The sequence below is a fragment of the Rattus norvegicus genome, chromosome 5 (genome assembly GCF_021556685.1).
Source record: "Rattus norvegicus strain SHRSP/BbbUtx chromosome 5, alternate assembly SHRSP_T2T, whole genome shotgun sequence".
Lineage (NCBI taxonomy): Eukaryota > Metazoa > Chordata > Mammalia > Rodentia > Muridae > Rattus > Rattus norvegicus.
Genome location: NC_141538.1, coordinates 66,930,357 through 66,957,470, shown reverse-complemented (window position 1 = coordinate 66,957,470; position 27,114 = coordinate 66,930,357). Strand labels below are relative to the sequence as shown.

General features: G+C 38.4%; 1 protein-coding gene across 2 annotated transcripts in view; it reads right to left on the bottom strand.

Moving 5' to 3' along the window:
• Tgfbr1 (transforming growth factor, beta receptor 1) overlaps nt 1-27,114 on the bottom strand; it is a 57,050-nt gene that overhangs the window by 22,366 nt on the left and 7,570 nt on the right. The window contains 2 exon segments of one of the 2 annotated variants that reach the window (NM_001429656.1): nt 284-526; nt 2,841-3,080. In NM_001429656.1, the coding sequence (NP_001416585.1) occupies nt 284-526; nt 2,841-3,080 (483 nt within the window). 2 annotated transcript variants of the gene reach the window in all.

Sequence of the window (27,114 nt, the reverse complement as noted above, 5' to 3'; positions counted from 1 at the left end):
AAAAGCAAATATCATTCTAGAGGGGAGGATGCTTGGAAGTTTATATAACTGTGGAAGTGACTTACTTGCTTCAATGGTGAAACCAAGTTCCAATTTATCTACACTAAAGTATCCAGTCAGATAGACAGCAAGCTCAACAATTTTCATTAGGCCGCAGTCTGGTATAGCACTCATACTCTTCCAAAGTTTTAACAATTTAAGCCAAATGCCCTAACCAACTACTTAAGTAAAATAGCAAAATAGACATATTAAGACTTAAGAAAAAGATAAACAATAACATTACCTGATCCAGACCCTGATGTTGTCATATCATAAATTAAATCTTTTAAGGTGGTGCCCTCTGAAATGAAAGGGCGATCTAGTGAGGGATCCTCTTCATTTGGCACGCGGTGGTGAATGACAGTGCGGTTATGGCAGATATAGACCATCAGCATAAGTGCAATGCAGACGAAGCAGACTGGACCAGCAATGACAGCTGCCAGCTCCACAGGACCGAGGCCAGCTGACTGCTTTTCTGAAAAAGGTCCTCAAATGAAATAAACATCAAGAGAAACAAAACACTGTAGGTGGCACTCACATTTCCCAAATCCTCCATATTTTCCCAAGCGTCCAATACTATCACTTAGTCAGAGCCCCGTCACACAGGGCTCAAGGCAAGATCAAGTTCCCCTCTGTCTGGCCTCCCTCTCACTCTTCCTGGGCGTCCCTGGACCATCTTCTCATTTCTCGTTGAGTGCATCAGCTGACCACCATCCTAGACCTCCTTCCCTGCTTGTCACTTCAGGTAAACTAGAAATGGAACCAACTATTTGAAACAACTTCCAATAACTCATTTTTTTAAATAAATTTTCTTCATATTCCAAGTCTACTGTAGGCTTATAGCAGAGGAAAATATATAAATATAGTTAATAAGGTTTTACAAAGTATCAGCTTCCTTGTGATCCTTCAAAGGCTCATACTTTAGTGTATACATTTCCACCAACTTTTTAAAGCATAAAGACTTCCTCTGTTTACTCTTGTTTTTTACTCTATTTATACATTTTTAAACCTTTCCCTCTCTTATTGTGAGACAGGGTTTTAGCACATAGTTCGTCCAGGCTGGCCTCAAACCTGGGATTCTTCACCCTCTGCCTGACAGCACGGAGATCGTTTTTAAAATAGTTTGTGTATGCATATTCTTTCTAGACTATTTTTTGCCAACTGCATTTTTAATTACATTTATTTTCTTATAATCTCTAAATAAATTAACATTTACCATTTCAAAAACACATTAATATGTTTAAATGTGTCAACAATTAAAGAAAAGAAGGCCAGGAATTTAAAAGAGGAAATGGGGAGGATATATGAAAGGGTTTGGAGGGAGGAATGGAAAGGGAGAACATGATATTATAATCTCAAATATAGTATTTAAATTATATTAATAATAATTTTGGCACTTACCAAACTTTACTTAGTTAACTTGGTTCACTGCTCCCTGCCATTTTTTTTTTCATTTTTGACATCATCATTTAGGTTAATTTATCATATAAAACTCTCTTTCTAGCAATATTCTTTCAGGAAGAATCTTAAATCCTTATATACTGTAAACTTAATTAGATATCTGAAGACAACTGTTAACCTTTGTATAAGAAAAGTCTTTCTAAAAGGCTTACTTTTTTGGGTGATAACCAATATATAATATTCTACTGCCCTCTGATACTGGAATAAAGTAGAAAATCTGAACATTTTCCTCCTTTTTTGGTAATCAGTCTTAAATGCACTGAGGCTTTTTCCCCATAAAAATTCTACTGGACCAGCAAAACAGCTTGTGGGAAAAGATGCCTATTACCAAGTCTGAGAACCTGACTTCAACCCACAGGAACCAAAGGAGAGTGTACACACACGCACACATGCACACACGCGCACGCACACACACGCGCGCACACACACATACACGCACACGCACACGCGCACACACACACACACACACACACACACACACACACACACACACACACACTCTGCAGAAATTACTCACAGTTTTGGCCTGTAAGCAGTATTCATTCTTCCATTAAATCTGCTAGTATTAATATAGGTTTTCTCCCATTTTATATTCCTTTGACTATTAAAATAAGAATTCAGGACTTGGAGAGAAAGTGGAAAATTTCCATTTAATTCATTAAGTTTTAAATTACTAGCTATACCAGAACCCTTTATTATTATTTTATGTGTATGGATATTTTGCCTATATGTATGTTTGTGCACCATATCCATGACTGGTGCTTGAGGTCAGAAGTAGGCATTAGATCCCACGAACTGGAGTCACCACATGAATGCTGGGAATTGAACCTAGGTCCTCTGAAAGAGGATCTTTTTTTAAAAAGTATTAAATATTAATTTATACTTACAGATCATAGTGTAACATAATACAAAATGGAAACATTTAGACTGGTTGGTGCACTCGATTTCTGCCCATTAAAAGGCTGTTCATTGGGTTGCCTTAAGATGTAAGTATACCATACGAGAAATGAGAAATGAGAAATTCACTCTGAGAACAAGGCAAGGAAAACCCTAACAACATGTTACCCTATGAGATTCTAGAATTCACTTTGAAGAGGCTACCATTGCATGCATAGCAGATCTCACTGAGAGTCTCTGGGCACTGCTTTCTCTAACACATACCCAGGAGTCAGGCTCCTGGCTACTCATAAATATACAAGGCAACTCTCTGCCTCTACCCTCAACAAGTCAGGCTTACCAATTTCTGTAAACACTTGCAGTTCTAAATTTGTAGGCAGTCTAGAAGCTTTTCTTTTAGCATCTTGGAGGAAGGAAGGAAGGGTGCTAATACAACAACTTACCTGTAGTTGGGAGTTCTATTTTATTGCAGTGATCCTGATTGCAGCAATACGTAACTGCCCCTGTTTTTGAAGATGGTGCACAAACAAATGGCCTGTCTCGGGGAATTAGGTCGATTTCAGCTATACACATGCTATTGTGTATAACTTTGTCTGTGGTCTCGGTGACTGAGACAAAGCAGAGACCATCTGTCTCACAAGTAAAATTGTCCTTTGTACAGAGGTGGCAGAAACACTGTAATGCTAGAGAAAGAGAATAAGGTTTTATTAGAAAAAAAGAGTACCAAGGTTAAGTTTAAAAGTTCACACCACTACTACGTTTTAATTATTATAACAATTTATGCACTGTTCAAATAATGAACATATTATTCATAGAATGTCCAAGAATTACACATATATACAGGCCAGGGTGATTTGGTAAAATTTTGACGTAGCCTCCCCCACCCACCAAAATTTGCCTCCTAGAAAAAATTTCCACAAAATTTCATCTGCCCTCCCATTTGAAATACAGTAAAGTTATACTTGTTCCTAATACTAAATTACACAAACACACACACACACACACACACACACACACACACACACACACACACCTCTACAGAGCAATGTGTGAAAATAGTGTCACAAATTTACTACAGGTTGGAAACACCATTTCAGTGGATTTGTGGTAATGAAATAATAGAAACATTCATATTGAGCCACAGATTTTCTATTCATCCTGTGCAACCCCTAAGACATGTATCTTTCCACTGGTATAGGGAAGATTATTCCAGCAACAATTTATATATTCTAGCCATATGGAACATGGCTATATGCCCACTGTATCTATTAGATCTTAAGACTCAACTCTAGGAATGACCTCTTTATGGAAGTGTCTGCTGTCACCAACATCTTCTGTCATACATACCCATACTCTCTAATGGGGTTAAGTGCTTCCCCCAAAAGTATACACAGCTTACCAGAAATGCTGATTTTATTATTTTCTCCCCTAAGAAAATAGAAGCTTTTTGAATTCAGAGACCCATATCCATCCTGGAAATCCACCATATATGGTTCTATGCCTATCGGGAGTATTCAAAAGTTCTTGCTGAATAAACAACACAATAGGTAATCCAATTACTCACTGGCAAAGGAAAAAACCAGTTAGGAGGAATGGCCAAACATGATGAGACCAGGAAGGTTCATTATATCTAGAAAAAGAGTAGTGAGACAGACAGCAGCCCAGAAGAAAGCTATCTTCCTAAATGGCTAGTGCAAGGAAGTTTACTTTGCAGGCTGAGCTAACCCACCCAGCATATTCACAAGAATAGCGTATCTTCAGAACTGTCCTTGACTGGATGTGAGTGCTGAGCCTCTGGGATATGCGCTCTGTTAAGAATGTTCCTCTATGTGTAAGGCTTTGGGTCACACAGTCCCAATTTGACCAGATAGTTTGTACTAACAATGTGATTCACAGAAAAGATCTATTATTTTTTGTCAGAATGGAGGCAGTTAAGTTCTTACTTAGCTTAGCTGTTATGCAGACTGTAAATCTTTGGATTGTGATAGCTAATCTAGATCAACTTGATCAGGTTGAAAACTACCTAGGAAGTTTGTAAAGCACTCCTTTGAGGCACTTCTGGGGAGGTTTTGGGTGGAGGAAGGGGGACCGGCACTGAATGTGAGTGTTACCATCCTACATTCTAGGAATCTTGATGTGTGTGTGTGTGTGTGTGTGTGTGTGTGAGAGAGAGAGAGAGAGAGAGAGAGAGAGAGAGAGAGAGAGAGAGACAGAGACAGAGACAGAGACAGAGACAGAGAAACAGAGACACACAGAGACACACAAAGAGACCCATTTAAGATGTTCTGCCATGCCCTTCCCAACTTGATAACTGAAACCTCTAAAACTCTGACTAAGCCCTTCCTTAAAGACTAAGGATAACAATCCTTAATTTGCTTCTGTCAGATACTTTGTCACAGCATGAAAAGTCTAACTAATATAATGGCTGGTGACTGATCCTCAGTAAAACCCTGGACACCTACCAAGGCCCAAGTGGGTTTCACTTGTTAGCAGTGCTTTGTACATGCCGCTGCTGAGAGAATGAAGGGTCCTACTCCACTGAGAGAGATCTAGAAAACTGCCCTGTTCTCTGCCAAACTACCAGGTACCTTTCAGCTTTGTCAAACTTAAGCTCTATCTTTTCACTGTAGTACCTTGTATCCATGACTGTAACAGCCCTGAGTCTTCTTAGTGGCAAAGGGAAACAGCCTCCACCAAAGGCCTGGAGTTCCTTCCCCTTGGGGAAGGCAAAAAGGAATGGATCTCAAGATGTGCCAGAGTGAATCAAAGGCAGAAAGTTTATTCAGGCAGAAATTCATCTAGGAAAAGATGAATTTCCAAAATTATAAATGTTGAGCTTCTTGAAGCATTTTTACTGTTCATATGATTCAATCTACCAGGCTTAAAGATTAAGCAAATCTTAAAAATTAAGTTTAAAAAATCAAATATATGAACTAGATTGCATCTTTCTATTAACTTAGGGAACTACCTTTTTGAATTTTTGGCCTTATTATGCTTGACAAACACAGTACCACAAAGTACTGAACTACATATCCTGGAGCCTTTTTGCATTTTCAAAACCTTGAGACACAGACTCTGTAAGTGGCCAAGGTAGTCCTCCAAGTGTAGTGTTATTACAGGCCTACCCAACCCTACCACCACCCCACTCCACAGGGAACCATGAGAGCAGGCTAGGATTTCCCTTCTCTAAGTGACATAAGGTGGTTTCATTAGGTTTAGGAAACACCCAAGCTCTAAGTGAGCTGTTTGTTATCTGGAGCATCTTGCTTGAGACGATTTTAGGAAAAAAGTACTCTCTGAGGCAATTCTGAGTTCATCAAATTACGTCTCTGACTTCTTTCCCTTCGCACACCTTTGTGAGTCCTTCTACCAGATCATCACAGCTGAGGGTGTGTGTGTTGTTTGGGGACCCTGAACTCACTTGATGGTTAGACTCTTAACTCAGGAACACAGGTTCTTTTTAAGCTTGAAGAGGTCTCTGCTGCAGTCAGCACACTTGCCTACTACCTTAACAGACTGACACAGTTTTATTTGACCATTATAAAAATGATATGCACTTGCCACTGCAACCTGCTGACTGACCTCAATCTCAAAAACTTACATAAGCTGTCTTCTGACCTCCACTATGTTCACTTCCTTACACATAAATCATAATGGTAAATTAAAAGAATATTTATTTCTTCCTAGAGTTCAGTCACTTGACTTAACTCTACCCAAGTATGAAGGGAATTCAAGAAAAATAAAGAGACAGAACATTGTTAAAAAGAGGTAAGTATGATGCTGATTTTGGCAAAGAGATTTAGCTCTCTCTGCCTCAAATTCCACCTCTTCAAGATCCTATTCAGACAAAGATCCTTTCCACAAGTGATCTTAGCCCCTCCCCTTCTGATTACTGGGGTTAGTTTCATTTGTTCCCATATACCTCTGCGTACCTTGACGATGAATGCAAATCTGTCTACATAGTTTGTTGTTAGTGTCTCTCCTTACTTTAGGAAGGGCCATGTTTAACTACTTTGCTTTACTCTGGACCTCTAGATAGTATCAGAAAAATACATTTGCCAAATGGTTGCCCAAACAAGAGGTCATGAACATCAAGGAGAGAAATGCAGTCTATGAGTCATGCACACATTTTCATCCCACAGATAATCTATCAACAATGATAAACACACTGGGTCCTGAGTAACCATCATCTATCTCCACAAGCATCACAAAGCTATCACTGCTGCTTCTACAGTTTCGTGAAAAGCTCATCCGGTCGAGTGTCCTTGTGGCACAGTTTACATACAGACAGCTTCACAATATGTATAAGATAAAAACATACAAGTAACACGGAAAGCACAGGAGCACAGCACAATGTAAACCTGGTAGAGTTGAATTAGCCAGTGCCCTGAGTCCATGCAAGCCTTACACAAATCCTTTGTAGGACACCTTGCAAATGTTCACTAGCAGTATATATGGCTGTGATATTCAACACACTTTTTGTTCTAACCTCCAACAATTGATTTGGAACACTATTAAATGTGAGCCACATTTTCCAGTAAACAAAACATCTCTTTAAAACTGGTATCTGAGGACTGCTTGCTAGCAAGTGTTTTGGTTAAGTATGAGATCTCACTATCCTGAACTTCCCAACAAGCCCTGAGGTCATTAATCCTCTCTTGAACATTACTGATGAGAGCGGCCACTTGCAGTATTTATTATCATAGCAGTTAGAACCGTGAAACAGAAATAAAAATAGAATCAGACCTAAGTTCATCTTATTTCTACAATAAAATAGAAACATCAATTGTCACACCAAACAATTGTATTAATTTGTATTGTTATTTGTAGTTTCCTTTGATGCTAATTTACAGACTTAATTTATAATTGTAAATAAACCCAAAACATTAAGTTTTATGTTTTCTAGTTTCATGTCTACAATTTAAAGAACAGTGTGAAAAATATGTTTTGCACTTTCATTTCAAAGAGGTCTACATATGATGACGTTTTAAAAAAGCCAATGCTGAAGAGCTTCTCTTTCAACAAGAAAGGTCACCGGATAATATAAACATCATATAACACAATGCTTATCCAGGCAAGGCCTTATCTCTTGAGGGAATTTTAAAATTCCATTTTTCCAGTCTAAATCAGATGACTGAATACAGGACTGCTGTTATATGACGTACTGGCTGGTTTTGTGTGTCAACTTGACACAAGCTAAAGTCATCACAGAGAAAGGCGCCTCAGTTGAGGAAATGCCTCCATGAGATCAAGCTGTAAGACATTTTCTCAATTAGTGATCAATGGGAGAGTGCCCACCTAGCCCATTGTGGGTAGTGCCATCCCTGGGCTAGTTGTCCTCAGTTCATTAAGAACAAGCCAGGGGAAGCAAGCCAGTAAGCAGCACTCCTCCAAGGCCTCTGATTCCAGGTTCTAGCCCTGCTTAAGTTTCTGTTCTAACTTTCTCCAATGATGGATTGTGATCTGGAAATGTAAGCTGAATAAACCCTTTACTCCCCAACTTGCATTTTGGCCTTAGTGTTTTGTCTCAGTAATAAAAACCCTGACCGAGACATATTACATAGTAAAATAGTTTATGTAAATTAAAACAGAAACAAATTCTCATGGAAATACGTCTTAATTTTTATTTCTTACAAGTTGAAGTCTGTAAGCTAAGTGTGGTAGTGCATATTTGTAATTCTAGTGCTTAGAACGCAGAGGCAGGAGGATCCAAAATTCCAAAGGAGCCTGAGTTACATACACAGTAAGACTGTGTCTTCAAGAAAAGAAAAATCAAGGGTTAGGGATGTAGTCAGTGGTAATGCAGTTGTGTAGCATGTGCAAGACCTTGGGTTCAAAACCTAGCACTTTACCTCCCCCTAAGATTATAACCAACTTTGTTATTGCATAGATCCAAGCTGTCTCATTCCCCTTTTGAGTTTTGTTTTTTTCCTTCCTGTGTATGTTTCAATGTCTGTGTGTGTACACACCTGACATGGGCACTGGGAGGAGGACTCAGTCTCTGAAGGAACAGCACGTGTTCTTAACCAGTGAGCCATCTCTCCAGCCTCCCCTCTCTTCTCTTTTATTAAAACAGGGCTTTGGCCTGGCAACTCCCAAAATTGTCCTTTCACCTCTACTCACACACAGTGATACACATGTACTTATACACCCCCACAGTACACACAAATAATTTTTTTAAATAAAAGTTGGGACTGGCAAAATACTCAATGGCTTTTTGCCACTTTCCACCAAGCCTGGGGACCTGAGTTTGATCACCAGAACCCAAATGGTAGAAAGAAAAAACTGACTTAAGTTGTCCTCTGACTTACACACATGGGCAGAGGTACATTTTTTCTTTTAAGTACCACATCCTAAATAAAAATGTAATTAAAATTTTTTGAATTAGACTAGGTCTTAGTTTCAACCTTTAAATACTTTAAATTAGTATACAAAGTAATGGATGTTACTACATTTTCAAACATACGTATCATTACACATACTGCAATTTGCCCCATCCTCTCATCACCTTTCCCTTTACAAATAGTCTCTTTTTATGTCTTATGTATTTCATTACATTCTCAAGTAAGATCCTTCGCATCCCGACAGTTTCTGTTCTAGATCTATCACACACACACAGTTAACTCCAGGTCTGACATGAGAGGAAAAAGCACCTGCCATTCCATGTCTAGCTTACTCATTTAACATGATTTACAGTTCTATCCATATCCTAAACAGATACTGCTGATAAAACCCACGCTACACATGGACTATGTTTTGTGCATTTATCTGCTGATGGACATCTAAGTGGGTTACATTCCCTGGCTGTTATGAACAGTGCAGCTATAAACATGAGTGTTCAAGTATGTAAATGCATTTTTTAAAAGTAGCAGTTTTTCTTTATCCCTAACTAGCTCTCAAATGAATGACACATTATAAGATTTATTTAATTAGCTTTACCACACAATAACCTGTCAGTCATTGATATATTCTAATCCTCTAAACTCATCTAGTTACCTTCCAGCTAAAATCCCTGAGACACTTCCACTTTAGTATTGGTCTGGTTCTGGGTTTTAGGTGGTTTTCCATAGTATCTCTCTAGACTTCTTCGTAGTAGCAAGTCCCCCCTCTTCTTAACACTCCCGGACCCCTTTACCTGGTTGTAAAAGCCCAGACCAATTGTGCAACTATTGGCTGATTTTATTGACAAGTCAGAGAATAAATGGAGAGCAATGTTTATACAAAATTGAAATAGGAGATTCTTAGAATAAGCATTACAATGCCATGTCCAGATTGTGACAAGATATGGTAGCAGAGAAACCAGCATTTGAATAATACAAAAATAATTTTACACAGTATACAATAACATTATGCCTACACAAGTATCTCTACTATCCTGCCTAGTTTTATGTCAACTTTTACGTTGACACAAGCTAGAGCCATAGAGAAGAGAGCCTCAACTGAGAAAAAGCCTCTATAAGGCACTGATTCCCACAATGATTGATGTGGGAAGGCTTAGCCCATTGTGGGTGGGGCACCCCTGGGCTGGTGGTTCTAACTTCTAGAAGCAAGCAAGCTGAGCAAGCCGGTAAGTAGCACTCCTCCACAATCTCCACATTAGCTCTTGCCTCCAGCTTCCTGACCTATTTTGAGTTCCTGTCTGACTTACTTGAATGAACAGCGATTTAAAAGCACAGAATTCTTGCACGTGCCCCACCCCCTGCAACTTGCTTTTGGTTGTAGTGTTTTATCACAGCAATAGTAACCCTACCTAAGACAAAAACTGGTACCAGAAGTGGGATTCTAAAGGAACAGAAGTATTAAGAATGAATATTTTAAGTATCTGAAATAGGCTCAGATACTTAATTTCAATGACCCAACACAAGTCACTGAAGCTCTCCTGGAGTTCAGAGAGTATTGAAAACCCATGGTATGAACTAGTTTACAAACTTAAACTTGATTATCCTGATTCACCAATTGTGAGAGGTAACAGATTTGGTGACTCTATATAAAATTTTTGACAAACTGTGGAAAAATAAGGAAAATTATGATGTTGGATGGTTGTTCCTAGGATCTCTTGATTAAATTGGCAAAAAAAAGAATGAGCCCCTTGATAAAACTAACCAGCTTCTAGCATATCAGAATACAGTGAAAGATAGCAATGGACTCTGATAAAATTCATGTGTTCCAGATGTGCATAAACAATCTAAATGTTTCTAAGTGTATCCTGGAAGAGAATCTTTTCTCTAGCAGCCACAGAGCTCAAGTTGCAGAAAATCAAACTGAAATGTTGGCTAAATTACAGAGAAAATTCAAGCCCCAGACTCAGAGGACATCAACAATTAAAGTGCATTAATTGGTAGAAAATAGGATGGGAATGTATGGAAGGACCCTATTCAAGCTGAACTTAACTCACCTGAGGAAGCAGTCTCTCGACCCTCAGCAGAAGACATACTCCCATCTTCATCTCCTAAAATATTGCCTTTTTCCACATTTGACTGAGGAAATTAATCCTTGTCTGCTAAACCAGTCGTGACTTTCTCTGAAGGATATACCAGGACATCTGTGCTAAAATACAAAGTCCTTTGTACATTTACCCAGGGACAGTATGGCTGGATCATGCAGAAGTTCTATTTTCATGTTTTGTTGTTGTTGTTGTTGTTGTTGTTGTTGTTGTTGTTGTTGTTGTTTTTTGAGTTTGTGTTTGTTTGAGGAACTTACACACTGACTCCCATAGTGGTTACACTAATCTACACTTGAAAAGCACTGAATGAGAAGGGTTTCCATTTCTTCACATTCTTGCCACCATTTATTGTTATTTGGTTTCCTGATGGTAGCAGTTCTGACTGGGGTGAGACAGAATCTCAAAAAGCAGTTCCAATGTGCATTTCCTATATCATATAGCTAAAAACGTTGAGTATTGTCTTAAGTATTTATTGGCCTCTTGTATATTTTCTTTTGACAACTATCTGTTGCCTGCCTATTAGTTAGGTGATTTGGGGGGGGGTTCAATTTTTGAAGCTCTTTGTATATTTTAAATATCAGACTACTGTTTGATACATAGTACCCCCCACTCCCCATTTTGTAGGCTCTGTCTGCTCTGCTGATTGTAGCCTTTGCTGTACAGAAGCTTTTAATTTCATGTATTCCCACTTATTAATTCTTGTATTACTTCCTGTGCATGAATCTATCACAGAAAGTTCCTGACTATGTGTGTGTATATGATGGTTAATACTGACTGTCAACTTGACAGGATCTAGTGTCTCCTATGAGACAAGCCTCTGGGCATGCCTGTGAGGGATTATCTGTAAATGTCTGAAAAGGACTACCTATACATGCTAATAAGGTAGGAACACCTAGCCTAACTGTGAATGGCACATGGGGTCCCAAACTGCAACTGAACACAGGCATTCATCACTCTTAACTTGACTCTAGTACAACTTGGCCAACTGCCTCAAGCTCCTGAGGTGCCATGACTTCCCTGACATGATAAACTACACTCTCAAGCTAGGGAGCCAAATTAAAACCTTTCTTCCTTGTTTCTGTACAGATATTTTACTATAGCAAGAGAAATGTACCTAATACAATCTGTATCTTGAAGTGTTTTACTGGTTTTCCTCCAACAGTTTCAGGAGTTACAATCTCTAGTCTGAACTGACTTTATAGATGTCATTTGTTAAAGTTTTTTCATTTGTAAACCTTTGTTCACAAATGTTACTATGTATATTTACATCTGTGTCCACTTATTCTACTCCAGGGTCTCATCCCATGATCCTGTGTCAGTACTATACAGCTTCTATTATGGCTATGCAGTATTTTACAGCTGACATTGACTCTCCAGCACTACTCTTTCTGCTAAGGACTGCTTTTGCTATTTGGGAGTCTTCTGTAGTTCTATATGAAAAACTTAAGAAATGGTTATAGCTTTAGAAAATAACATGCCATTGAAGGACTATCACTTGATGGAGATTGTTCTGAAATTGTACATCACTTTTGGTAAAATTGCCATTTTCACAATATTAATACTGTTAATCGGTTAGTGTGGGATGTCTTTCTCCTTTTGTTTATTCTGGATCGTTAACCTCACTAGTTAGGCTTACTCTTGTGTGGTTTTTGTTTGTTAACGCTATTATGAATGGAACTTCTTGCTGGATTTCTTTCTCAGCATGTTTGTTATAGATATGTAGAAAAGACAGTCTTGTTTTTGTATGTTAATTTTGCATCCTGTTGCTTGGTTAAGTGTTTATCTGGTCTAAGTTACTTAATGAAGCCTGGAAGGATATTTTAAAATAAAAGATCATATGGTATGAAATAAGTTAGTTCCACCTCTTTTCCTACTTATTTCCCTTTATATTGCTCTAGCAGAGAGAGTAGACACTCTTGTCTTGCTCCTGATTTTAGAGGATATGCCTATATATATAGATGTATTATATAGCCTTTGTTATATTCTGGTATGCACTTAATTACAGTTTCTTCAAGGCTACTGTCATGAAGGGATACTGAAGTCTGCAGAAGGCCTTTGCTGTATCTATTGAGAAGATCATGTGATTTTTGTTCTCATATTTATGTATTATATTTACAGATTTCCATAGGCTAAACCAATATTGTAATCCTGGAAAAAAGTCAACTTACTCATGGTATACAATCTTAATGTAGTCTTAATTTGGGTCTCTAAGAATTTATCCAAGTTTTTTTCATATATCCATCAGAAAAATCTATCAAAGAATGGGTGTGGTAAGATTCCTTCCATTTCTGTCTTATGGAAAAGTTTGAGAAGCACTGGTATTAGTTCTTCTTTAGAGGTTTGCTAGAATCTGATTGTGACTTTCTAGTCTTGGGCTTCTTTGTTGAGACTTTAGTGTTACTTTGATCTTGTTGCTTATTATGGGTCTCTTAAGTTGTTTATATCCTTTTAATTTTGAAGGCACTATGTCAATGAACATATATCCATTTCTTCTAGATTTTTAGAGCATATATTTTTCAAAAGTATCCCCTAGAAAGCCTCTGGATTTCACTGGATAATACTCCCTCTTACATCTCTTATTAATTTGGATCACTTCTTTTATTGAGTTTGGCTACAAGTTTATCAATTTTTATTTTTATTTAAAAACCAGCTCTTCGGGCAGGGAGCAATGGCTGGAATGTAAATAAATAAAATAATTAATTAAAAACAAACAAAAAACCCAGCTCTTCAACTGACTATATGCAGTGCTCATTTAATCCTCATTTCATTAACTTCTGTTTTGATATTTATTTATTTATTTATTTATTTATTTATTTTGCTGTCTACTCCTCTAGATTGAACTGTTCTACTGAGACTTTGAGGTATACCATAAAATAGAAAAGATAGGAAGAAAAGCTTTACAAGATATGCAAGTCAGAACTTGGAGGATGTATATAATGTGCTGTACCAGTAAAGATGGGATAGGCATACTAATGGGTTTTCCTCAGTGGCAGGAGTTCATCTTTAGTTGTTGAATCCCAAATACTCTAAGATAATCAAACTCAAAAATGGTTCAAGAATAACCATAATGAGGAAGCGCAAGGCCCGGGGTTCGGTCCCCAGCTCCGAAAAAAAGAACCAAAAAAAAAAAAAATCAAAATAATCCCATTTCCAAACTAGCTCATCTCAGTAATATCAAGTCAGACACTGTAGGATAACACATATTAAACTAATTATATAAATATACAGATATATATGAATAAAAACATGTTAAGAGCAACTCCATTTATCAAAACAACAAAATATATTTTCCAAATGATGTGCTTAAATTTATACTTAAGAATCCTAGATTGATACAACTTTATAAAACTCAAAGATTCGGTTCTGTCATTTATAAAGAAATCAAGTTAAGAGATTCATAATGATTAACAGCAATTATTCTATTCAGGTTATACAGATAGATATGAATCCCCTCTGGATAATCATCATGAACAAGAATGACTTCCAGTACTCATGTAAAAGCCTGGTATGATGGCACATGCCTACAATCCTAACACTTGAGGAGGAGGAGCATGAAAATCTCTGGAACTTATAGGCCAGTCAGTGTTCCCAAATTGGTGCACTTCAAGTTCAATGAGAAACCCTGTCTCAAAAATAAAGGTGAAAAACAATTGAAGAGGATACCCAATACTGACCTCTGGCATGTGCACGCACAGACACATACACATGAAAAACTCAATTGTGGCTCAACTGGACAGCTTTCCTTAATCCTTAATGTTTAGTACCTTCCTACTATACTTTCCAACTTGGTTTCTATTCCCCAATCTCTGGGATTATATAAAGGTTTAATTCTGAGAAGTGTATTTCCTTGAACTTTCAACATTCTGAAATCTAGATATACTTCTTAATCAAAGTTACAAAAACAACAATGGAGGAGGGAACAGGACACACACCATCATAGTCTAACCTCTTGGACAGAAAAGATAGAATGGATATTCCAACTAAATGGGTCTGGCAAAATGGCAGTGTCACTGACAATGTCATAATTGACAGCTCAGGGTGCACTCAGACTGAAACAGAAGAATTACTAAAATATAAACAAAAGTTTATCAGAATTCCTTAGCAACTTGTCAAGCGGATCTGTTTGTTAGGAAGAACCATTATTTCCTTTATCTGCCCCACAGCCAACAACCTGCTTATTAACACATACCTAATACAAACCAAGTCTCCAGGATAGCTCCTAGGCTCTTCTGGCCTGCAAACCTCACCACTACTCTTAATTTCAGGCTGTTCCAGCAGCTCCCAAGAGAGATAGCCATAGAAGTTTCTAATTTCCCAAATAAACCTTTCTTTCTACCCATAGAGCAATGGTCCTCTGTTTTCACTGCACCCTTGCTTATAGGGATGACCACAGGTGGTACTGTTCATTAAATCACCAATCCTGGTGGTTATTAAAAATGTCTGTACATAGATTTCACTTTAATATCACACTAAAAGAAAAATACTATGTACACACACACACACACACACACACACACACACACACACACACACTGACTGATATCAGGAATATAATTACTTCCAGTGAAATTTTCAAATATTCTAGAGTAAGTCAGAGTTTTCAGACCTCCATGTGATGTGAAAGATTATCAGATACCAAACTCCTAGCATGTCAAATGAAGTGACTCAAATAAAAAGAGAGCAGACTCTTGGGCATCTTTCTTTAATGTGAAGGTGATAAATCCTATGCACACCTGACAAATCCTTTGAGGCATTCAAGTCAGCCCCTCTGTCTACCTGTTCCCCTACTCCAATTCTTCTGAGCCATCTACTTTCCCCTCACCATTTCCAACACCATCTCCCCACTTTCAGCAAACCTTTCCCGCCCTTTCTCCCTCCCCCTTCATCTACTTCTGAGTACAGCAACCCAGGAAGAGTCTCTTCTTCCTTTCAATATACTGCTGGGGCTGGGGATTTAGCTCAGTGGTAGAGCGCTTACCTAGGAAGCACGAGGCCCTGGGTTCGGTCCCCAGCTCCAAAAAAAAGAACCAAAAAAAAAAAAAATATATATATATATATATATATATATATATATATTGCTATTAGTACAGCTGAAACTGCAGGGCTGACGAGGTTATTGCCTTGAGTTTGTTTGAAACAGGGTCTTGCCATGTAGCCCTGGCTGGCACTGGGATTAAAGGCTGTTTTTTTTTTTCCTCTTTCTTTTCTTTTTTCTTTTTTCTTTTTAAAAAAGGTTTGTTTGTTTGTTTGTATGCTGTTGCTGACACACCAGAAGAGGGCATTTGATCCAATTACAGATGGTTGTGAGCCACCATGTGGTTGCTGGGAATTGAACTCATGACCTCTGGAAAACAGCCAATGCTCTTAACCATTAAGCCATCTCTCCAGCCCCATCTGGGCTATTCTTTAAGGTACTAAATCTTCTTCAAATCAACCTCCTTAGGGTGACCCTGCAGCAAGAATGGCAACAGGAAGCTTGGTAAAATGCAGTCATATAATGTGAAATAAAAAATCTCTGGTCTATAAAATATTTTACCTCCAAATGTAGTTTTAGAATAAAAATCTAGCTTTTTATTCTAGAAAATTACCATTTACTTCTACTACTTTCAAATAATTTAAGCATTATTTATCATTTTAAATCACATCTCATTACAGAATTCTCAGCCATTTGTTTTTCCATAAGACTTATTTTCTTTAAGGCTCCATGAAATTAGCTAACACAGTATTAATTAGTAATAGAGAAAGGGGCACTAAGAACAGGCTATTCAATTACAAGAGGAGACAATAGAAGGGAGTACGGTCTTCCTTTAAGTTCAAAAGGAGATAAATTATACTAGTACCAGATAAAGTTCTACTTATCAGGTTTGGGAAATTTGACAACAGCTCTCAAAGAATGAACTGTATTAATGACAACATATTAGTGTCACTTGAATATAAACTTACAGAATCAAAAAGTTAAAGTAGAAACAGAAAGTTACTCTGGCCATGGAGATAAACCCCTCACTCAACAGACAACTTTCTACCAGTGGCATACCCCCCATCACACACACACACTAATAAATTTAAAGGATGAAATAAGTAACATCAGCTTCCAAGGAAAGGACTGGGTGACTAGAAGATGAATAGAAGAAAACTTTAACACATACAATTTGAAAGATGTATTTGTACCTACCTAATGATGCTGAAAAAAAATAAGAGGCTTCTCTATGTTCCACCCTTTTTTCTATATTTCCTTTATATCTCTATACCAGCTTATTCTCTGTAGAAAGTAGTTACTTCATTCCAATTTCAAACTTTTGTTCACTCTGGAAAGTAATTTGCACACACACACACACACAGACACACACACCCCACACAGACCCTTTAAACAGTTATCTTTTCATCCAGGCCATCCTGTAGAATTTAGTCTAAGGAGATGAGAAAAATGTACACACATACATGTCCACCCATAATTATGACTGAGAAACCTGCATGGATGACAATGCAGTGAGAACTTCAAGTATGACACAGGCACAGAAGAGTGATTTTACCAGCATGTTTAAGGACAGGAAACAATCATGTTAAAATAATGTTATTACTGCAGGAAGAGAACAGGAAGTAAAGCTCCATGTGGCATAATTACAGTTCTGCCAAGTTTTCATTAGTTTTGTTCTACACTTCTGAGTCTGGGTATGCATGAAGCAGGCTGGTGTAGCCAGCATGGCATCAGAGCCCAAGAAGAAACAGGAAAGTTCTGTTTCTGTGGTGAGTGATAAAACAATGTATAAATTTCTTATTTTCTCCCAAACACTTTACTGGGCAGATTTCAATTTGATTAGCTGGCATTATAAGAACATAATTGTTGAGCATACAGAAATCAGAAACAAAAGACTTAACTGAATCCTACCTCTACTAGACAGCCCCAAAGTAAATCTAAAAAAGTCACTTTATTTTGAGCCTAAATTTTTCGACTTATGCTATGTAACAGTATTAATTACAGAAGTCTGAGAGTTAAATGTAGAGTTGGATGTTAAATATCAGCACAATGCTCAAAGAACTTAATAATCCAAATTTGTTAAGCAATCATTCAAAAATATTCTTTAGAGCAACTACTTCATGCTGCAACCCATTTTAGAAATTACACAAATAATCAGCTAATCTTTATATAGCTCTAAGAGGCAATACTGACACAGAGCACAATATAAACTGTAGGCCCAAAAACAGTGGGCATTCACAAGAGCTATTATCTTGTCGTTTGTGGTATTTTTTAGTAACATCTGAACCAAGCTGGCAAAAGACCTTCACTGTGGAAGCACAGAGGGTATCTACAGGTAATATAGCTTCACTTACAACCCAAATTCACAATAGGTGCTAGGAATACCTTTATATAAAACACTCACGACTGATAAGTTCATACTAGAACTTGTTGGCTATGAAAGGTTTATGCTGATTCTAGTCTGTTATTTTACAGATGACAAAATGGTAAAGTCCTAAGAGCTACATCAACAAATTCATACTTATTTTAGAAAAAAAAAAAAGACAAAACCTAAAGTGTTCTGACTGAACACTGATGCATAAGATGAAGGGCTCCATGTTTTCTCTCTGGGAAACAAGAACAGCTGCAGGGACATCATGCCTTAGCTGTGTGGGGATGTAATGTACCATCCTGGACTACGGGCCTGAGGCGTAAGAGATAACTGAGGTTGAATATGGAAGTAGTAGCCACCTTCCAGAACTGTCTTTGACTTAGGAAATAACACCTGGGCTAGCATGTGTAACCCATGCAGAGAGAAAACAATGCTCAGAGGATGTGGAGAGTAAGGCTCTTGCCTTCTAGTTTACCACATGGAGAACTAAACACACCATTGGTTAATGCCATGCAAAGTGCAGAGAGTGTATAGAGAAGAAAAAGCTCTGAAAAAAGATGCCCATACTGAATATGAAGAAAGTTAAAGAAAGGAAAACCACTTGGGAGAGATGACAGTTTAGACAATATACACAAACAAAAAAACCCAGATAAAACCACATTCATTTTTTTAAAAGCTATTAGCAAATTTCATAATAAAACAAACTTGAAAGGGTTAAGGATATATCTCAGTGGATAAAGCTTAGCATAAAAGCAGCTCAGGGTTCTGTTCCTAGCATTTCATACAGGAGCATGGCAGCTCATCATATATTTCAATGGGAAAGGTAAAACAAGAAACTTCTAAAATCATGGGGGTGGGGGGCAGCAGTCTGTATACAGAAAGATAAATCACACTGATTTAGAATGCACCAACTTCCCTGTACCTCACCTAGGCAGCACAGTAAGGCTGGCCCTAGTCCAGGGGGCACAGGTAAGTCAGCCCCCAAGGGTGAGAGCTCAGGAGGGTTGGCCCCCACTCATCTGTCTGTCCTGAGGTTGCATGGGGTAAAGATGATGCCCTCCCTCCTTTTACCCCTCACCACCTGTGACAATTGGAAGAACTGACCCTGAGGTCATGAGAGAGGTGAGCTGGCCTTGCCCCTAACTGGCCACAGCACTTAAGAGAGCCCTGCACTTTGTCTTGGCATCACAGGAGAGCTGGCCCTGAGGGAGAGGGTACAGGTAAGCTTTCCCAGAGGGTGAGAATCCAGTTCACAGGCTGCAGTCCTTGAGAGAATGGGCCCCACAGCTGGACTGGGTAGCACAGTGGAGCTGGCTCTAGAAGCTTGGGTGGGGGTGAGTTGGCCCTAAGGGCATAAGCGCAAGAGAACTGACCCTGCCTCCTGCTGATGGCAGCATTGGGGTGGCTTCCCTGGAGTGGTGCTGGAGAGCTTGCCCTGGTAGTGTGAATAAGGGAGAGCCATTGGGCTGACCAACTTAGCTACCACTCAGGCCCAGATCTAGGGTTCTGAAATAGGCCACCCTAAAATTTATATCATCTGCAAATGGTTGGAATAAGTTCCAAAGCCTCGAGAGCTATGACACAGAACAATAAGATAACAGGGAGGAGTTCCAATGAGGACCCAATATTGATGGTATTATAGAAGCCAGAGATATCAAACCAGACCAATGATTCATAACAATGGACATTTGTAAGTGAAGATATGTGGACAGAGGGGTACACTGTGGGATCCACCTAAACACTACAGCTTCCAAGGTGAGATGTTTTCTATACCTTGTTTGTTGTTGTTTTTTGGTGGTGGTGGTGGTGGTGGTGGTGGTGGTGGTGGTGGTGGTGGTGGTGGTGGTGGTAGTGGTGGTGTGTATGTGTGTCCGTGTGTCCGTGTGTGTGTGTCCGTGTGTGTGTGTCCGTGTGTGTGTGTGTGTGTGTGTGTGTTTTATTTGGGGCGGTAAATTGCAAGAGTGAAGGGCAGATTAGGGGACAGGGAAATGAGTGGGACTGGAGTACATCTACTTACAAAGAATCAATAAAGTTTAAAATAAATAAATAAAATGCACTGACCTTAGAAAGAACTAAAGTTAAAATATATTGGGGACTAGAAAGATTGCCCAATGGTTAAGAGCACTGACTACTCTTGCAGAGGACCTGGGTTCAATTCCCAAAACTTATATGGCGACTCAGAACTGTATGTGACTCCAAGATCTGACATCCTCACATACAGACATACATACAGGCAAAACACCAATGCACATAAAATAAACATAAATTAACTTTTTTATCTATCTATCTATCTATCTATCTATCTATCTATCTATCTATCTATCTATTCCATTCTCCTTTCTATCCTTTTTAAATCTTTTTTAAAATTTACCAAATATCTATTTTAATGTTTAACAAAAAACAATTTATTAGCTTATGATCAAATCTCTTTTTTCCTGCACTTCTATTTTCTTTGCATTTACCAAAATGTTCTATCTGCAGCCTGATCTTCGAACTTCTTGCCTTCCAATCTTCCTTTAGGCATTACTTTATCAGAACTACCAGCTTTGCTATGGAGGGGACACATTCATTTCTAGACTTCTGTAACTACATTTCCCTTAAGAAAAGGATTATTGAGAAAATATAAAATTTCCAAGTAAACACATTTATCTGGCATTTATTTATTTATTTATTTATTGGTTATTGTTAATTTCTAATCAGAGTATTCTTTGTAGATCTCTGAATGGTAAACTTCCTGGAAAATCCAGAAGTATTCTGAAAGAATGCTATTTATGATTACACAATTGGAGTTCATTAATTCTTTATTCTGTAATTTGAATCCTGCTTTTCTTTATCTACAGTTGTTTTATGTCTTATATTTTAACAGTTTTAGTCATATATACATATCTTAGTAGCTATATAAAGAGTAATAATGCATCTTAGGGAATGGTATCTCTTAACATAAAACACCTCTTACCTAAGGCTGTGCAGCTTGACCGTTATTTTGTCTGGCATTAATCTTATTTTAGCTACCTTTTCTTGTTATCAGATTTGCCTTCTACTTATATTCTTTTGATGGCATTTTAAGGATTTTTGGGGGTAGGAGAAGCAGGTAGATTTGCAGTCCTCTCTGTACATTAATACAATCTAAGAAATTTTCAAAAAGAAAATAACCTTTCAGATTTATTAAGTATTCACAGGCTTAAATTTGCCCTGTAATTAGATTTTTTAAGGCACATATGTACAATTTATAGTGTTAAGTAATTCTCTATGACTTTTAATAAAAAAAAAAAAGCACTCCCAAGTCAACTCTTTGCAGTCCCTGCTCAACTGAAGCAAATTCATTCTACCCTTGATTGATTCTCTCTGTATTTTAGCTTTACTTAACTCCCATTTATTTGCAGAGTGAAAATTTTATTGAACTTAGCAAAAACAGATGGTAGGAATGGTTTAGAAAGCTTGAAAATTCAGTAAGTGACAACACAAGCCTGTATATTGTAGCCTTCTCTCATCTGAAATGTTCTACCTCAGCAAACAAAGTATAAAAGCAAGCAGCTATGGTTCCTCCTACAAGAACATAACAAACTAAGCCATGTATCTTAGGGTTTTACTGCTATGAACAGATACCATGACCAGGGCAACTCTTATAAAGACAACAACATTTAATTGGGGCTGGCTTACAGGTTCTATACTCTTTTAGCCACTGAATCATGGACTCTAGTAAGGTAAGGAAGTAACCACCTCATGGAAACTGAACTCCTTTGGGGTTTGCCCCTTAAGCCTAAACTATGTGTATAGCTTCCAACTGCTGCTAACAAGTGGTTACTGAAGAAAGCCTGCAGTAGTGGGAGAAACAAAGACCTGCTAGGGTCAGAAAAATGAAGGCCTTCATATCCCTTGGAGGAGTAAAGATACAACACAGAAGATTCTTCTTACAGAATTGTGAGTTATATACAAGTCAACAATTACTAAGCTCTAGTTATGCTTTAGGATACGTAGATCACATGTGATTACACCCATCTGTTCTGTGAGACTTGTTTTCCCAGTTCCAGGAACTCCAAGCTAAACTAGAGGAAAGCATCCAGCTGCATAGGTAGACTTTTTCCTCAGGGCACTCACTCTATTTGCAAAGCACCCCTAATTCTGATATTTCTGCCTGATGCCTACTCCCTCCCCACCAACCTTTTTCGTTCTTTCCATTTCCCATCATAAAATAAAGGCAAGCTGGATTTGACTGTATCTCAGCACTCAAGAGGCTTAACCAGGTGGATCTCTGTGAGTTCAAGGCCAGCGTGGTCTACCTAACAAGTTCCAGACTGACTGACTGTCACAAAAAAAGTGAAGTGACAGATGAGATCTAATTAAACCATTTAATTGGCCTTGTTCATTTAGTAAAAAGATACCATGTAAGACACAATGGTGATCACTGAGTGTGAGAGAACAATAAACAATAGACAAGAAGGACCACAAAACAGGACAAAGAAAGCAAAATAATAGGGGGGAATTATTTCTTCATAAGAAAGCAATCCATAAACCAGGCCTGGTGGCTTATAGGTTCCAGCTACTTGAAATAGTAGGACCACAAGTTCAAAGCCAGGCTGGGCAACTGAATAAGACCCTGTTTTTACCAAAATTAAAAAAAACAAAAAACGACAAAACATTTTTTAAAAAGGGTTAAGCATAGATACATCTGAGCTGGGGGTGGGGATGGGGATACATGAAAAGCAGTGCCAGAGCACTTGCCTATCATGAGCGAAGCACTAGGTTCAATTCACAGTACAGAAAGAAGAAAGAAACTCACCACGCCATGCTTTGTCTTTAGTCATTTGTCAATACCAGGACCTGTTCTGTGAACCTGTGTGAAGCTTTCAGAGTATCTTTCCTCACTGAGGAACACAAGCAAATTTACCCCTGGCTTGTAATTTTTTTCCCAAATATAAAATTAGATAAAATAACCAAAACTATTTTAACTTGTTTATTTTGGTAAAAATAATTACATATAATTACTGTTGAAGGAAATCTACAATAGAACATCTTGATGTTTTCTTTAAATCTGTTGCATTCTGAATAACAAAATTAAAATGTCAGTTTCTCAATTGGAGAATACTCAAATCAACAGCCATGTGCTAAACAAAAAGACTCAATTAGAGCACATTACAGTTCAATTTGGAAATGAATAAATCAAGCAAAAACCACACACACACACACACACACACACACACACACACACACACACACACACACATACACACACATACACACGCGCGCGCGCGAAAAGACACAGTTGATATTCCTTTGTCACTATATTCTGAATAGGCCTGGCTATATCTTCCATGTTCAGTGCTCTCAGACATGTCTATTAGTCCTAGCTTCTAATAGAAAGGCTTTTCCTTTTTAGCTTTTGTCACAGGATCTATTTGAATTTCAATACATATTTAAGGATCGTATATTGTAGCAATGTAACAGGATGCCTGTACAAGGTGTCCTAGAACTATAAATACACCATTATATAACCAGTGAGGTCCACACCTAAGAAACCTAGATAGAACAGTTAGTTACCCTGAAGCAAGTAATCAAAAATAAGATGAGCTTTGGATTTGTCCTGTTGGTGAAGTCAAGGAAACTCTGACAAGGACTTAAAATAGCCAAGGAAGGGAGGGAGGGAGGGAGGGAGGGAGGGAGGGAGGGAGGGAGGGAGGGAGGGAGGAAGGGAGGGAAAACAGATGAATACGTACATAAAAATTAAAAGGGAACAATATCCTTGTAAGTTGTGAAGAGAAAACCATAATCATTCATTTCCAGGACCCTTATACAAAGACAATTCTGCCATACAGCAGGAAGACTTCAGAATGCATCAAATAGAGAATACTCCTCAAGCTTACGTGCATATCTAAGGGTCACTATAAAACTGGTAAAACAGAAGAACATACTCTGGGGACATGTCACCTCTCCTAAAGTAATCATTCTTAATACCCATTACCCAGAAATCACTTTTCAAACAGGAAACTCAAAGCAAAGACTCTTTCAGCATGTGGCCTAGCTGGACTTGTTAGAAGAAAAGCATGTCTGGTTCTGTTCATCTTTGGTGACCATTCTTTGATGATCTGCCAGATGGATACTGGCCAGTTTTAAGAACATTAGGAAAGTGTCTTTATAAGCCAGTCCAAATAGTTTCATGTTGTTCTCTAACCATTATCCTCTAGCCTCTAGCAGAGCTTAAGTCAAATGTCCCAGCTTTACATCAGCTGTTCCACTGGTATTAGGCATTCATGTGTCCACACTTGGATCAGAGCCTTAAACAGGGAAAGATGGTGTCAGTAGGTTCTAAACTGAACCCTAGGAAAGTATGGAAGACTGAACTTCAGAACAAGAAATCAGAAATGCCAAGTCCAGCAATAACTTTATCCCTTGGAAATTCTTTGAGTACTGTAACTTGCTGCTTGGGGTGGAGTGGGATTGAAGGGGGAGGGTTGTTCATGAATTCTTAATAATAGGCAATGAAAGCTTCATCTTCATCTGCCTTTGCTCCTAGACAATTAAGTGCTAACCACAAGCACATCCTCAGCTACGGCATAGACAACTGTACTGTGTTTGTTTCCTCCTTATCTTTCCCAGTCATTCGGGTCTCATTTTATTTCAAGCTAAATCCCCTTTTGAAGAAGAGGCAGAGTAAAAGGCAATCAATAAGCCAACTATTCTCATACAGTTAGTAACAAGGAGATAGTACTCAAAGAAAGATTTTATCTCCCTCCCTCTGTCTGTCTGTCTGTCTCTCTCTCTCTCTCTGTGTATGTGTGCGTGCGTGCGTGCGTGCGTGCGTGTGTGTGTGTGTGTGTGTGTGTGTGTGTGTGTGTGTGTGTGCAGGCAGGTGCCTTCAGAGGCCAAAGAAGGAATAAGATCCCCTGCAACTAGTTATAGGTGGTAGTGAACCACTTATGTGGGTGTTGGGACCAAACTCTCGGTCCTCTGAAATGTAGCAAGCACTCAGCTGCTGAGCCATATTTCCAGCCTCATGAAGACAACTGCTCATCTTCAAACTATGAATCCTAGTGGGGTTTAGCTGGTATATTAGCTAAAAACAGTAGGCAAGGAAGTTTGGGTTACACCTAAATATACAGAATTTTCCAGGAGAAACAGCACAGACATAATCAATTCCAACTTTCCACATAATGCAAGAAATTTCTTCTATGGCTTTTCAGCCCTGCCTGCAGATTCTGCCTGCATTCTTTGCAGTGATAGGTATTCTGTGACAGCTACTAAGAAAGTTCTTTTGTGTTTTGTGCTGAACTTTGCTTCAGTGTATCAAACAATTCTGTTTCTTCAATTACTTAAATATATCATAACTCCCATTCATTGAATACCTACTATGTCAGGCTCATGAGAGGTTCATTACATACACTGCTGTGTTGTGTAACTATCTTCACAATGGCCATGGGAGTCAGCACTTAACCTTTGAAAAATGTTCCCCAATGAAACACACCCATTAAAAGATAGTTACAGACAAGTATACCAGGTTTTGTTTATCTATTCTTAGAAACAAAACACTACCAATTTTCTGGGAACCTGCCTTCAGAATTGGAAGGAAAACAAACTTCAGTTAAGAGAAATTCAAATAGAAAATCGAACAGTCTGGAGATACACAGCACCAGTGTTTGATTTATGAAGCAGAAGAGTAGAAGGAAAAACAAACAAACAAACAAAGAACAAAATAATTTAACAGGATAGGGATCAGGGAACTCCAAGAAAGATTTCTGTAATATCAGTGACCTCAGACCAGTGGTGGAAACCTAAGTGCTGAACAGGGAGGAGCTTTCTGCCTTCTATCTCAGCCAGGAACCAAAGTAAATTCTTAAATAGATTGGACACTTTTATTTAGTTCAGTATAACCAAAAGATCACATTCTGAAAGCACACATCTTTTGTGTTAGTCAAGTGGGAAATATACATAGTAAGGCCTTCCAACACAGGAGTGAGGAACACTGAACTGAGCAGGATCCAAATCCAAGCCAGGAGTTCAGGATTACAGCATCTCTTAAGGAGGCTTTTCAGACTACCAGAAACCAAAGAAAAGAGAGCAGGAGGGAAGGAAAACAGTAGAAAGGCCTTTTTCTTCATTCCCCACTGAACAACTAACTGCTCTTGGCTACCTTTACCTAATTCAACCTGCTCAAGTCAGAATTCATCTCTCTCCATCTTCTTCTTTCCAGATTCCTTATAGAAGACATTTTCAGGGGCCTACACCTCAGTCAGTCCTTTTTCATGGAGTCTTTCTTGATTTCTACTTTTTACCAAGACCTTCTGCCACTTAATTATTTATCATGCACTTTCTATACAAAAAGATAGCACTTTCAAGTTTACCTCCTAGTTGTAAAGAGGAGGAGAATGAAATGAAAAATATATAGTATCTGCGTAAGTTAATAAAATATGTGGGAAGGAAGTATTACAGAAAAAAAAAAGTAGAGGAATAAAACAATTTGTAAAACAGGTCAGAACAAGCTTCAATGAGAAAAAGGGACATCAGAGTGACTTCTGAGAGGTGAGGGAGGAAGCCATTCAGGAACCAGAGAAAGAATAATTCTGATCAGGTTGAAAGGTCAAAGAGCTCCTCTTCCAGTATCATCAAACTAATTCCAAAGTCTCCCTAGACAGCTGTCTGCTCCACTGCCTCTGTGGTAGTTAAACATTCCTTTTCCACAGTAAAACTGCCAGTCTAAGTTTTACAATTTCTCTTAGTCTCCTGTCCCCAATATGACAAACATTTACTTCACTTAAAATTCTTAGAACTTTATCATGGTCCTTTCCAGAAGTGCCATCTTCCCTGTCCAGATCCGCTTCTTTCTCAGTCCTCTATGCCCTACTGCCCCAGAGCAGAGTTAAAGCTCTTTCGCCTCTGCTCAACTGTTGTGGCTGCTATAGCGGAGTCTGTGTCACCATTCTCAGCATTGTCATT